Raw genomic sequence first — 13,692 nt, 5'->3', positions numbered from 1 at the left:
CAATTAATTTCAAATAGTTTGGAAAGCTCCTCAGCCCTTGTTTGCAGATCCTGGTTGTTTGTTTCGATTCCTTTCGAAATTAGAATTTTTAGACATTTCTGAAGCGTTGTGCCAATCTTTAAGGCTAATGATGGTGTAGCATAAGTATTGGTGTTTCCGTCGAAGCCTGCAATGTTTTTGCAAGATTGTGTAATAAATTTGAAAGCATCTGGATACATGAAATTCTCCAAAGACTATTCAACATTGCCTGGACAAGATCGCATGTCTTTCAGCAATCTACCAACTTCTCTTAACTTCTGTCTAATATAATTGTGTTGCTTTTCATCATGGCCCCTTTTTGTACAGAGTTTTTCACCGAATGCAAGGATTGTATTATCACTTTTGACTTTGCGACTTATTTCGTCGTTTCTCATGGACTCGATTACTCGTCTTAAAATAGTGCTTCCTTCTTTTGATTTTGGTAATAGAGGCTGCTCTCTAAAGCGAGTTGTTTTCTTGATCCCGCCGCATTGTAAACTTACATTTTTGAGTGTGCCTCCACAGGATTTTCTTCGGGTAATACCCGTAACAGTAAGGACAAGGTCCATACTCGTCTGCAGCTACGCGTTGATTGTGACTTTGTCTGTATGACACAAACAGCTGTCCTTGGCCATCTCGCAATACTTTAACATTATGGAGATGGTTCCCTACGTTCCTTATTTTTTCATACATTTTTTAATTTCTGCTGAATTTTCCGTATTTAATAGATCTTTCACATCTTGCCCATCTTTATACTGCAAAAGCAAATGTTTTTTTTAGTTTTATTTGAGCCTTTTCGCAAAACATGCAATAAAATTTCTTATCGTAATGTCTGTATTCACTGTTATTTGTTTGAGCGATGGTGATATTGGTTTTGTGTGCCTCTGCGGATGATTCGTCACGTTCACGAGATTGCAAGGATTCAACAGGAGGTAGTGTTGACGCTGTCTTCTTTTGAAATCTTTGAATGTTTGGTATGAGTTCGACAACTATCGACTCATCTGACGATGCATCGCCTTCTTCCGGAATATAGTCTTTGTCATTGTCACTATCCTGTAAAATAAAGTTGTTTTCCTGTGTGTGAGATCATATAAAAATATGAAAATATCACAACATCATAATTTGTTGTTGGTGAACTACATCCATAAAAATGTGTAAGTGTAACATAACACTTACCAGAATGCATGTCTTAATTACAGTTCGATACTAGAGCTTGAAAAAAATCGGAACTATATATAATCTTAGATAAAATGTTTAAATGTGTGTACTGTATTGCAATCACAAAATCGTTATAAGTTTACGTACATCGATATCCGATGATTCACTGTTCAACATATTTTCTGCTGCATCTTGTGAATTGTACTCGTGTGCAGTGTCGCTATGTACTTTAGTTTCGGTACTCTGCAACACAATTCAATGAGACAATAATAGAGTAAGATTCATACATCCACGTTACTTAGTATCAGTTGAAATTGCAATTCTTTAGTAGCAGCATTTTCAATTGATATCATCACTCATGTGGCTTTTTATTAAGATGTAGAAAATCTAAGTGACATGAGAATTTTGTGTAAATGTTTGCAACCGATGGTATAATACAAGTTTAATTCACCTTCGTCCAAAATAGTTTACTTTTGCTTATCTTACATCACATGTTTTATTTTTTGCCGTTCACTGTCATTGGGGAAGATTTGAAACAGATTGATAGCTTGTTTTGTCGACATAATAACAAACTGAAAAACACCCATAAAACATTTTTAAAGGTTGCATTTAAATGATCAATTTCAACAAAACGGTTTCAAATTTAACATATCTTTGATTATTTATCTTGAACGTATCAAGCTTGTTTAAAGATTGGCTGAATACACCGACGTAGCAAGTCTTAACATATACCAGGTTGTTCCAAACATGTTATCAAAGTTCGAAAAAGCATACAAGGAATATTTTTTACAGATACTAATAAGACAAAATGTATGCACGGTTAAATGAAAGGTATTGTACTTCTCTGGACAAATCTGTTGGAAGAAAAAAGAACTGGTGAACGGACTGTGGTTCACGGTAAATCATGTATGTATTGTGCGGTGGTTGGTGTAAAATGAACTATCTTTTCTTACCCATGTCAGAATGTATCGTATAGCAAAATATCGAGTAGACGCTATTGTTTTTTTGTCGTTAAGATGAAATATCAACCAATGACCATATGTCACACGCAAGTTAAATTTCTTAATGTCTCAGAGTTTCATACACAGTAATTGGCAGCGTATAAGTCTTACACTGAAAATTAAAATTAATGATATTACACTTCTTGGATAAGCGATAATTAACGTTTTTGTGATTATGATGAAGTCGATGTTTATAAACTACAGTGGTTAATACACATGCGCACCAGTTTCATTGACAGATGTAAATTCTAAATTCTTTGTGTATATGAAGATTTTGAAAGACAAGTAGTTCAAAGTCACTACAACTGGTAAACAATATTTTATTCTTTTAAAATTCGCATAACATGTTAATATAATGATCATCGACGTACGTGTTATGTAAAGCCCAAATACCAATTAGCATCACCCGGAATAAATATTGGCACAATATAATTTAAGGCAAAATTACGCCTATTTCACTGAAGACTAAACCAAACCAGAAAATACGCCTTAGTAGCTTCGACATAGTGAAATATTACAAACCGTCTCATCGACTTCTTCCGTGTGTACGGATGTTGTTTGTCCTGGTTCCTGGCTGTCCGTAGATCCAGTAGTCATTGTGTTGCTTATTCACAACAACAATAAAAAATGGTATAACACATAATCTAGTCAGAGTTAAAAAGTTCGTTATTCATAAAACCATTTAGTACAACACATTGACATTAATTCCTTGTACACAAATTACATTAATTTCATGATATACATAATATGTATTTAGGCATGTGTAGTAATAACAAAATCACTAAGGAGCCATAATTCTTACAAAATGCTGTTTACAGTAGTCTGCTCTTGTTTATAGATTGGGGTCATGTTGGTAAAGAAGTGCGCAAAATATAAAAGCAATATGTCAAGTGACATAGAAAATATTTGAGGTGGTACGTAAACTTTAACAAAGATTTATCAATAATATGCATATTTTAAGTGGAAAAACGGGGCCATAATTCTTACAAAATGCTTGTTACAGTTGTCTGCTCTTGTTTATAGATTGGGGTCATGTTGGTAAAGAAGTATGCAAAATATAAAAGCAATATGTCAAGGGACATAGAAAATATTTGAGGTGGTACGTAAACTTTCACAAAGATTTATCAATAATATGCATATTTTAAGTGGAAAAAAGTGACCATAATTCTTACAAGATGCTTGTTACAGTTGTCTGCTCTTGTGTATAGATTGGGGTCATGTTGGTAAAGAAGTATGCAAAATATAAAAGCAATATGTCAAGGGACATAGACAATATTTGAGGTGGTACGCAAACTTTAACATTCCAACGCTCACGCTAACGCTCATGCTAACGCCGACGCCGGGGTGAGTAGGATAGCTCCACTGTATATATATAGTCGAGCTAAAAACTGCCTAGAGCTCTACTTTGTTTAACGTATATTTATAAAATATATTCTTGAAATATGTGCCGTAAAACAAGCTTTGTAATCAAATGATATTTATATAAATCGATCTTTAGAATTCGTCTTCCAGTATTACTTTAACGTTTACATAAAAGCGCTTTTTAATAGTAATTAAAAATTATAAACATAATTAAAAAACTTACCTTAGTTTAATGCGTTTGTTCGCTCGAAACTCCATTTTTCCAACTGACTTTCACTAAATGATATAAATACCGAGTGTATGATTTTTAAACAGCGCAACCGGGGAACTGTTATGAGCCTGGATACACACTCGATTGTAATATGGTGAAGATTTGTGTATATTTTGTGCATGCCACAAACCCGCTAATCGGGGAAGGCGTTGGATTTCTAATTTAAATTGACAGTTTGGTATTTCATTCACGTAGATTAGAGATTTTCGCCTAAAACCAACCGGGGAATTCCCCGGTTGGTAGGTGTTCCCCGGTTTGTTGGTGTGTATTCATACGATTTTCCCCGGTTGGTAGGTTTTACAAACTCACACACACACACACACACACACACACACACACACACACACACACACACACACACACACACACACCCTTACTTGTAAAACCTTCCAACCGGGGAAATGTGTTCTAAACCTACCAACCGGGGACCACCATTTCCACATATTCTAGAAAGCTGAAAGTTATAAAAAACAGACAAGTTTCGAACCTAAAATACGATTTTGACATAAAAATTATGATAAATAGGGTAATAAATCAAAGAAAATTTTACATGCACACCGGGGAATTATGTGCGTACCAAATGAGGAACTGCGATGTGTGCCAACTGGGGAACGGTGTATACCAACAGGGGTACTAAGTGCGTACCAACTGTGGAACTTCAATGTGTACCAACAGGGGAATGGTGTATACCAACAGGAGAACTTAGTGCGTTCCAACTGTGGCACTTCAATGTGTTCCAACTGGGGAACGGTGTATACCAACAGGGGTACTATGTGCGTACCAACCGTGGAATTTTAATGTGTGCCAACAGGGGAATTGTGTTAACCAAGAGAGGAACTTAAGCGCGCTATCACTGTGGAACTTCAATAATGTCCAACGGGGAACTTGCGTTTACCAACAGGGGTAATTGTGTGTAATCATGGTACCGTTGTTCATAGGACAATGGCGTGCACGTTCATGGATAATATTTAAGTTAGTACAAAAATTGAAAAGAATATGTATGAAACAATATTTAAATTAAATATGTTTATTATATGACCTTATATAAGTTCTGCAAAAATGCCTCATTTGATTGACTCAAATATTATTCACATCAAAATAAGCATACGAGACATAACGCAAATCAAACAATACATTTATGACTTTATTAGCTATAAGCCGACTACAAGCATGCAAGTGCTGCATTATACCATAACAATCATGGTGAATTAATCAACAAATGAATACAATTCGTTCTTAAAACAAAAAAATAATGTTATTTTTTTAGGCCACGCTATTTGTCAAACCGAATGAAGGAGAGAGGGAGGAGGCTTATTTGTTTAATTCCTTTTTTCCACCAGAAAAAAATATTCACGATGTTCACGTACTATGAAGTTTTTTATCCTAAAAGTAGAACTGCCCATATGCATGTAGATTGAGTAGTGTAAATTTACTTTGTCCTTACTCTGACATTATAAAATAACTCATGCATTTAATCCCCTGAAACAGGTAAACATCAGAAAATTCATTCACACGCATGGCAACTTCCACTTCACTTAAATTGTCTTAAATACAGTTATTGCATTTTCAAAAATAAAAAAATCTGTTACTTTAAACAATCATGAACGTTTCACAACGAATGTGGCGAGGCCTGAGAAACAAAATAGTTTAGTAAACTAGCAAAACGACTTGATAACAATGCATTTTGATGCGCCAGTGACTTAGTCTACGGGGGTAGGTCAATCTGAATAATGATCAGTACTTATTGTTATAATATATGAATTCCAATTCTACAACTGTGATACCATTACACATGTGCTGTATTAAAAAAATACAGTATGTATGCACTTGTTTGAGTAGAGAATGCCAAAAACGGGTTAACGTTAATAATGAACTTACATTTAATTCTACCTGTCGAAATAACAGATTATATTTTAAGGAAAATAGTCACTAGCAATCGCTTAGTTTTCCCTTGCAAACCAAACACCTTTTTTCAAGATTTGAATTCATTGTATTTTGTTCAAACTACCTTTATGTAAACCAACTTATGTACCTAATTTTTGCATAAAATATAATAGAAAGAGTGTATTTTAAGCACTGAAAATTTATGCCGATGTGTCAACCATATATTATTTGTTGAAAACAATATAAAAGTTATAATTAATGTTGTTATACACGTATAATCACCGCTGACTTTGACAGCATTATCATTATATAAAAACACTAATAATGAAATATGTACCAAAGCAAACACTTATCAAACACGTAGTTTAATATTATTTTGCATCACTTACATTATAGTACATATACTTACTGGGGAGTGCACATGTGAATCAATTGTTAGACCCTTGTTGATGCCAACTTAAAAATAATATGTACCAACAGGGAAATTATAACAGTGTGACTCAAATTCTGAATATAAACATACCAATTATATTCACAAAGCAAATATGTGAATTGATAGTTAATGTGAATATCTACACGCAAAACAAATGCACAAAAGTCTGTGTAGGAAATTATTGTAATATTTAACAACTATTTAATCAATTCTAGTGCGATATTTACGCAATAATTTACATATTGGTAAATTTTTACTTTAAAATAACTATTAAGTACTCAACTGCAAGTCAGACACCTGTCATTCAAAACAAATTTTGTAAAATTGACAAAATATTCATTTGTATTCTTCACATTGTAGCAGTAGTTAAGCAGTAGTTTTTTTATATGTTATTTACATTTATCTTATTACATCTAAAAGTGTGTGTTTGTTATGCTTGAACAAAATGTTTGTTTCCATTTATCCGACTGAATTTTTTTGTGCCTTCTCTGAACGTTTAGCCTTCTAGATTGATTTGTTATCATGTTTGCTATATTCATTCATATTCACCAAGTTTGGGGTAAAAAATAACTTGTATAGTGAGTAACTCGTAGAAACTCGTAATAGAAAGTACAAAGAAACACTCTTTGGCCGAACTATATACCAATCCTAATTTGTTCGGCGATATGATTATGAACAAATATCGTTTTTGACTGAACCGTATTAATAAAACATTCAAATACAATAAGCACACATATATCGTTTTCGAAAAGAGTATATAGAACAAGAAAACACACAAAACATATGTGGCAACTTCATCCTTAAACGTATTCTCCTAAACGTGCCTTATATGTGTAATATTTTTTTAAACTTAAAAGTACCCGTCGCTTTTTTGTTTCAATTAAATTTCTGCAAAAGTCTTTGACATTTTTCCAACTTCTGTTGTGAAGGTCATTCTCACTTTCAATACATGCAAGTATTTCTTTTTTCCCTGGTAATTTACCCATTATCAAAAAACGATCTAAGTGTCTGTGAACAGCTCCTGTTTTCGTCTTCACTCCATTGCTTTTTGGCTGCTTGTTTTGTTCTCCTGGTATTTGAAGTACCCTTTTCTGTACATGGATAATAAAACACCATATGACGTCGCTAACTGCCATGTGTAAGATATCCATATTAAATATATATACTTCAGTACAATTTTTCATAGCTAAATTACGACAAAAGCGTCCAGGTACTTACGGCACCTGATAATGACATCGATGTCACACGACAAATTTGGAAACATCATTTTGCCTAATGAATCAAACAATTACATGTAAGCAAATCATGTTCTAAGAAACATAAGAAACTTGGAGATACATAACTTAAATGCATTCACATGTGTATGCATACCTTTGTCTGTTATTTTTGGTTGACTGGTGCTGGAAAGCAGAGTTTCAAGGTCTTCAGTATTGTCATTTTCTGATAATTCAGAAGAATATTGTTCATCTGTCGTGTAAATCACAAGATCAAAAATTATATATAGTTTATAATATAACAATGATGGAAAAAACCGAAGCACACCAAATAAATATGCAGTTAGTGCATTGAAATTGAAAAATTAGAACTAGCCAATGTAAACCTTACTGAGCACAAAATGAGTGTAGACTTTAAATTCCGCCTTACCTGGTCGTCTCCGATAAAAAAGAATTGCCTTGCATAACACAAGTATATTTCAGAAAATGTTTGTAATTCTTTTTATCACTTCAGGTTATCAAGTTCGGTAATGAGCCCATTATTAACATTAAGTTTACTGTATGAATTTAACACTGAAAATGCGACATACCTACAATACATTCGTCGTCAACATCAATATCGTCTAGCGAATTGACAGAATTTCTGGTAATTTGTCCACTTTCCATCATCATGAGCAGCTTGCTGACTTTGGCAACCTGCATGGTTCCATCTGGTTATCTGTAGAATTCTCTATGTACCCGAATGTCGTGACCAAGAATTTTAGCTAGAATGTCTATTTCATTTTCAGGCAAGTTAAAAAGCTGAGTCATTGTGGCAATATGTTTCCTTAACTTTGTTGAACGAAGCCTTTTCGGATGTTCAGCTCCACAGTCAATTGCAATTGAACGTAATACATCTGTCCCACGAATATGCAATGATGCAGATTTAGTTGGGATAAGATATTTACTATTTAAACAGTTTGTTGGAGAATTTCTGCTGCGTATGAGGAGGTCGATATTTTCTTTCACCTGTCTTGGAAACAGTACTCCAGCTATTCGACCTCATTTTGCAATAATCTCTGTACGGTAAAAATAACGGCACAGGTCTTTTTCCAGTTTTGTTAAACATCCATCTAATTCTCCATCGTCATTTGTCAATTTGTTTTTTGAATATTCTTCGACTGTCATTTTTTACATCTCGCCTGATCGTTTCGATTAAACAGAATAGTTTGGCACAAGCAGATTTCAGACAACTTATGCCATGCTTGCCTTTTCTCGCAATCACTTGCTGATCCTTGTAAGGTATTTGCATGTGTTTCTGCTTCATATCGTTAGTATTCAGACATTACTTTGACATCATTTGCCAATGGCAACAGTCCTTTCTGACTGTTTTGCTTAGCCTCATGAAGTGTTCTTAAGGCATTGGAAGACACGTCATCCGTTCAATTAATTTCAAATAGTTTGGAAAGCTCCTCAGCCTTTGTTTGCAGATCCCGGTTGTTTGTTTCGATTCCTTTCGAAATTAGAATTTTTAGACATTTCTGAAGCGTTGTGCCAATCTTTAAGGCTAATGATGGTGTAGCATAAGTATTGGTGTTTCCGTCGAAGCCTGCAACGTTTTTGCAAGATTGTGTAATAAATTTGAAAGCATCTGGATACATGACATTCTCCAAAGACTTTTCAACCTTGCCTGAACAAGATCGCATGTCTTTCAGCAATCTACCAACTTCTCTTAACTTCTGTCTAATATAATTGTGTTGCTCTTCATCATGGCCCCTTTTTGTACAGAATTTTTCACCGAATGCAAGGATTGTATTATCACTTTTGACTATACGACTTATTTCGTCGTTTCTCATGGACTCGATTACTCGTCTTAAAATAGTGCTTCCTTCTTTTGATTTTGATAATAGCAGGCTGCTCTCCAAAGCGAGTCGTTTTCTTGATCCCGCCGCATTTGTAAACTTACATCTTTGAGTGTGTCTCCACAGGATTTTCTTAGGGTAATACCCGTAACAGTAAGGACAAGGTCCATACTCGTCTGCAGCTACGCGTTGATTGTGACGTTGTCTGTATGACACAAACAGCTGTCCTTGGCCATCTCGCAATACTTTAACATTATGGAGATGGTTCCCAACGTTCCTTATTTTTTCATACATTTTTTTATTTTCTGCTGAATTTTCCGTATTTAATAGATCTTTCACATCTTGCCCATCTTTATGCTGCGAAAGCAAATGTTTTTTTAGTTTTGTTTGAGCCTTTTCGCAAAACATGCAATAAAATCTCTTATCGTAATGTCTGTATTCACTGTTATTTGTTTGAGCGATGGTGATGTTGGTTTTGTGTGCCTCTGCGGATGATTCGTCACGTTCACGAGATTGCAAGGATTCAACAGGAGGTAGTGTTGACGCTGTCTTCTTTTGAAATCTTTGAATGTTTGGTATGAGTTCGACAACTATCGACTCATCTGACGATGCATCGCCTTCTTCCGGAATATGGTCTTTGTCATTGTCACTATCCTGTAAAATACAGTTGTTTTCCTGTGTGTGAGATCATATAAAAATATGAAAATATCATCATTTGTTGTTGGTGAACTACATCCATAAAAAATGTGTAAGTGTAACATAACACTTACCAGAATGCATGTCTTAATAACAGTTCGATACTAGAGCTTGAAAAAAATCGGAAGTATATATAATCTTAGATAAAATGTTTAAATATGAGTACTGTATTGCAATCACAAAATCGTTATAAGTTTACGTACATCGATATCCGATGATTTACTGTTCAACATATTTTCTGCTGCATCTTGTGAATTGTACTCTTGTGCAGTGTCGCTATGTTCTTTAGTTTCGGTACTCTGCAACACAATTCAATGAGACAATAATAGAGTAAGATTCATACATCCACGTTACTTAGTATCAGTTGAAATTGCAATTCTTTAGTAGCAGCATTTTCAATTGATATCATCACTCATGTGGCTTTTTATAATGATGTTGAAAATCTAAGTGACATGAGAATTTTGTGTAAATGTTTGCAACCGATGGTATAATACAAGTTAAATTCACCTTCGTCCAAAATAGTTTACTTTTGCTTATCTTACATCATATGTTTTATTTTTTGCTGTTCACTGTCATTGGGGAAGATTTGAAACAGATTGATGGCTTGTTTTGTCGACATAATAACAAACTGAAAAACACCCATAAAACATGTTTAAAGGTTGCATTTAAATGATCAATTTCAACAAAACGGTTTCAAATTTAACATATCTTTGATTATTCATATTGAACTTATCAAGCTTGTTTAAAGATTGGCTGAATACACCAACGTAGCAAGTCTTAACATATACCAGGTTGTTCCAAACATGTTATCAAAGTTCTAAAAAGTATACAAGGAATATTTTTTACAGATACTAATCAGACAAAATGTATGCACGGCTAAATGAAAGGTATTGTACTTCTCTGTACAAATGTGTTGGAAGAAAAAAGAACTGGTGAACGGACTGTGGTTCACGGTAAATCCAGTATGTATTGTGCGGTGGTTGGTGTAAAATGAACTATCTTTTCTTACCCATGTCAGAATGTATCGTATAGCAAAATACCGAGTAGACGCTATTGTTTTTTTGTCGTTAAGATAAAATATCAACCAATGTCCATATGTAACACGCAAGTTAAATTTCCTAATGTCTCAGAGTTTCATACACAGTAATTGGCAGCGTATAAGTCTTACACTGAAAATTAAAATTAATGATATTACACTTCTCGGATAAGCGATAATTAACGTTTTTGTGATTATGATGAAGTCGATGTTTATAAACTACAGTGGTCAATACACATGCGCACCAGTTTCATTGACAGGTGTAAATTATAAATTCTTTGTGTATATGAAGATTTTGAAAGACAAGTAGTTCAAAGTCACTACAACTGGTAAACAATATTTTATTCTTTTAAAATTCGCATAACGTGTGCTATAACATGTTAATATAATGATCATCGACGTACGTGTTATGTTAAGCCTAAATACCAATTAGCATCACCCGGATTAAATATTGGCACAATAAAATTTAAGGCAAAATTACGCCTAATTCACTGAAGACTAAACCAAACCAGAAAATACGCCTTAGTAGCTTCGACATAGTGAAATATTACAAACCGTCTCATCGACTTCTTCCGTGTGTACGGATGTTGTTTGTCCTGGTTCCTGGCTGTCCGTAGATCTAGTAGTCATTGTGTTGCCTATTCACAACAACAATAAAAAATGGTATAACACATAATCTAGTCAGAGTTAAAAAGTTCGTTATTCATAAAACCATTTAGTACAACACATTGACATTAATTCCTTGTACACAAATTACATTAATTTCATGATATACATAATATGTATTTAGGCATGTGTAGTAATAACAAAATCACTAAGGAGCCATAATTCTTACAAAATGCTGTTTACAGTAGTCTGCTCTTGTTTATAGATTGGGGTCATGTTGGTAAAGAAGTACGCAAAAGATTAAAGCAATATGTCAAGGGACATAGAAAATATTTGAGGTGGTACGTAAACTGTAACAAAGATTTATCAATAATATGCATATTTTAAGTGGAAAAACGGGGCCATAATTCTTACAAAATGCTTGTTACAGTTGTCTGCTCTTGTTTATAGATTGGGGTCATGTTGGTAAAGAAGTATGCAAAATATAAAAGCAATATGTCAAGGGACATAGAAAATATTGAGGTGGTACGTAAACTTTCACAAAGATTTATCAATAATATGCATATTTTAAGTGGAAAAAAGTGACCATAATTCTTACAAGATGCTTGTTACAGTTGTCTGCTCTTGTTTATAGATTGGGGTCATGTTGGTAAAGAAGTATGCAAAATATAAAAGCAATATGTCAAGGGACATAGACAATATTTGAGGTGGTACGCAAACTTTAACATTCCAACGTTCACGCTAACGCTCATGCTAACGCCGACGCCGGGATAGCTCCACTGTATATATATAGTCGAGCTAAAAACTGCCTAGAGCTCTACTTTGTTTAACGTATATTTATAAAATATATTCTTGAAATATGTACCGTAAAACAAGCTTTGTAATCAAATGATATTTATATAAATCGATCTTTAGAATTCGTCTTCCAGTATTACTTTAACGTTTACATAAAAGCGCTTTTTAATAGTAATTAAAAATTATAAACATAATTAAAAAACTTACCTTAGTTTAATGCGTTTGTTCGCTCGAAACTCCATTTTCCAACTGACTTTCACTAAATGATATAAATACCGAGTGTATGATTTTTAAACAGCGCAACCGGGGAACTGTTATAAGCCTGGATACACACTCGATTGTAATATGGTGAAGATTTGTGTATATTTTGTGCATGCCACAAACCCGCTAATCGGGGAAGGCGTTGGATTTCTAATTTAAATTGACAGTTTGGTATTTCATTCACGTAGATTAGAGATTTTCGCCTAAAACCAACCGGGGAATTCCCCGGTTGGTAGGTGTTCCCCGGTTTGTTGGTGTGTATTCATACGATTTTCCCCGGTTGGTAGGTTTTACAAACTCACACACACACACACACACAAACACACCTCGTAAATGTAATAGTCTTTAAAAATGACCTCGTAACTGTAATATATCAATCGCATACAAACGATGATAACATTATCTGCTTGCAAGAAGTCTTAATTATTTACACAATGCACTGTTTCAATGTCATGTTATTCTTACTTTCAAACCAATGCCCAATACATTTCTAGCAACATACATTTAAATTCACTATCGTATGTATATGAACTAAAGGTACGTGTGTATGTTTTGAAACGAAATCGGCATAGCGGACTGCACGATTTGATGAATCCTTCTCGCTACCAGTTCGTGTTTTTAATTCAAATATGTACCTTTAGACTAATGAAAGTCCCTTAAAAATAAAATGTTGGATCTGTTAATGAAATTCCCTTTAGACATTTACATGTAAATGTCAAATAGTGAACCAAGACGCAGTGACTCAAAAATTTCAAGATTAACCGAAATCAAAATGTAAAACTTTATATGTACCTGAAATAAGTTCAAATAATCAAATAATTTGTTTTTCTCCAATAATACTACAGACACGTGGGGTTATCCCTAATTCATGCGGATTAGGGGGAAATACTTTTACGTAGGTAACATACAAGTAAACAGTTATTTTTATTTTCATGATAGCTTCCCCTGCAAAGTAATACGCAACAAACCTACTGTTCCCTTACATCCCTCTTCGCCTATATAGCAAACAAACAAAAACTATGTGTTTTGGTACTAGCCGCTGGGACTCGCATACCGGCTGAATTAAAAGAACGGGCTACCAGGTATTAGACATAATTGTAAAATAATACAATATTA

The 13,692-nt window shown here is 34.1% G+C and overlaps 1 protein-coding gene across 1 annotated transcript; it reads right to left on the bottom strand.

The window, feature by feature from the left end:
* Positions 1-233: 233 nt before the first annotated feature.
* On the bottom strand, positions 234-12,004 carry LOC127869690 (uncharacterized). Its single transcript, XM_052412347.1, has 4 exons — positions 11,470-12,004; positions 10,082-10,177; positions 861-1,071; positions 234-247 (listed from the first exon to the last, which is right to left on the bottom strand). The coding sequence occupies exons 1-4, from the start codon at positions 11,542-11,544 to the stop codon at positions 234-236; spliced, it is 396 nt and encodes a 131-aa protein (XP_052268307.1). The 5' UTR covers positions 11,545-12,004.
* Positions 12,005-13,692: the final 1,688 nt, after the last annotated feature.

Source organism: Dreissena polymorpha, chromosome 2 (genome assembly GCF_020536995.1).
Source record: "Dreissena polymorpha isolate Duluth1 chromosome 2, UMN_Dpol_1.0, whole genome shotgun sequence".
NCBI classification, from domain to species: domain Eukaryota; kingdom Metazoa; phylum Mollusca; class Bivalvia; order Myida; family Dreissenidae; genus Dreissena; species Dreissena polymorpha.
The sequence above is the reverse complement of the archived record's forward strand: the minus strand, read 5'-3'. Positions and strand labels throughout refer to the sequence as shown.

Bases quoted from the DNA above. Each gene is read 5' to 3' on its own strand.
- LOC127869690 (XM_052412347.1), bottom strand. From the start codon at position 11,544: ATGACTACTAGATCTACGGACAGCCAGGAACCAGGACAAACAACATCC. The intron at 10,178-11,469 runs GTTTGTAATATT...ATTGTGTTGCAG, and splicing joins CGGAAGAAGTCGATGAGACG to AGTACCGAAACTAAAGAACA. The intron at 1,072-10,081 runs GTACGTAAACTT...TTTATTTTACAG, and splicing joins GTAAATCATCGGATATCGAT to GATAGTGACAATGACAAAGA.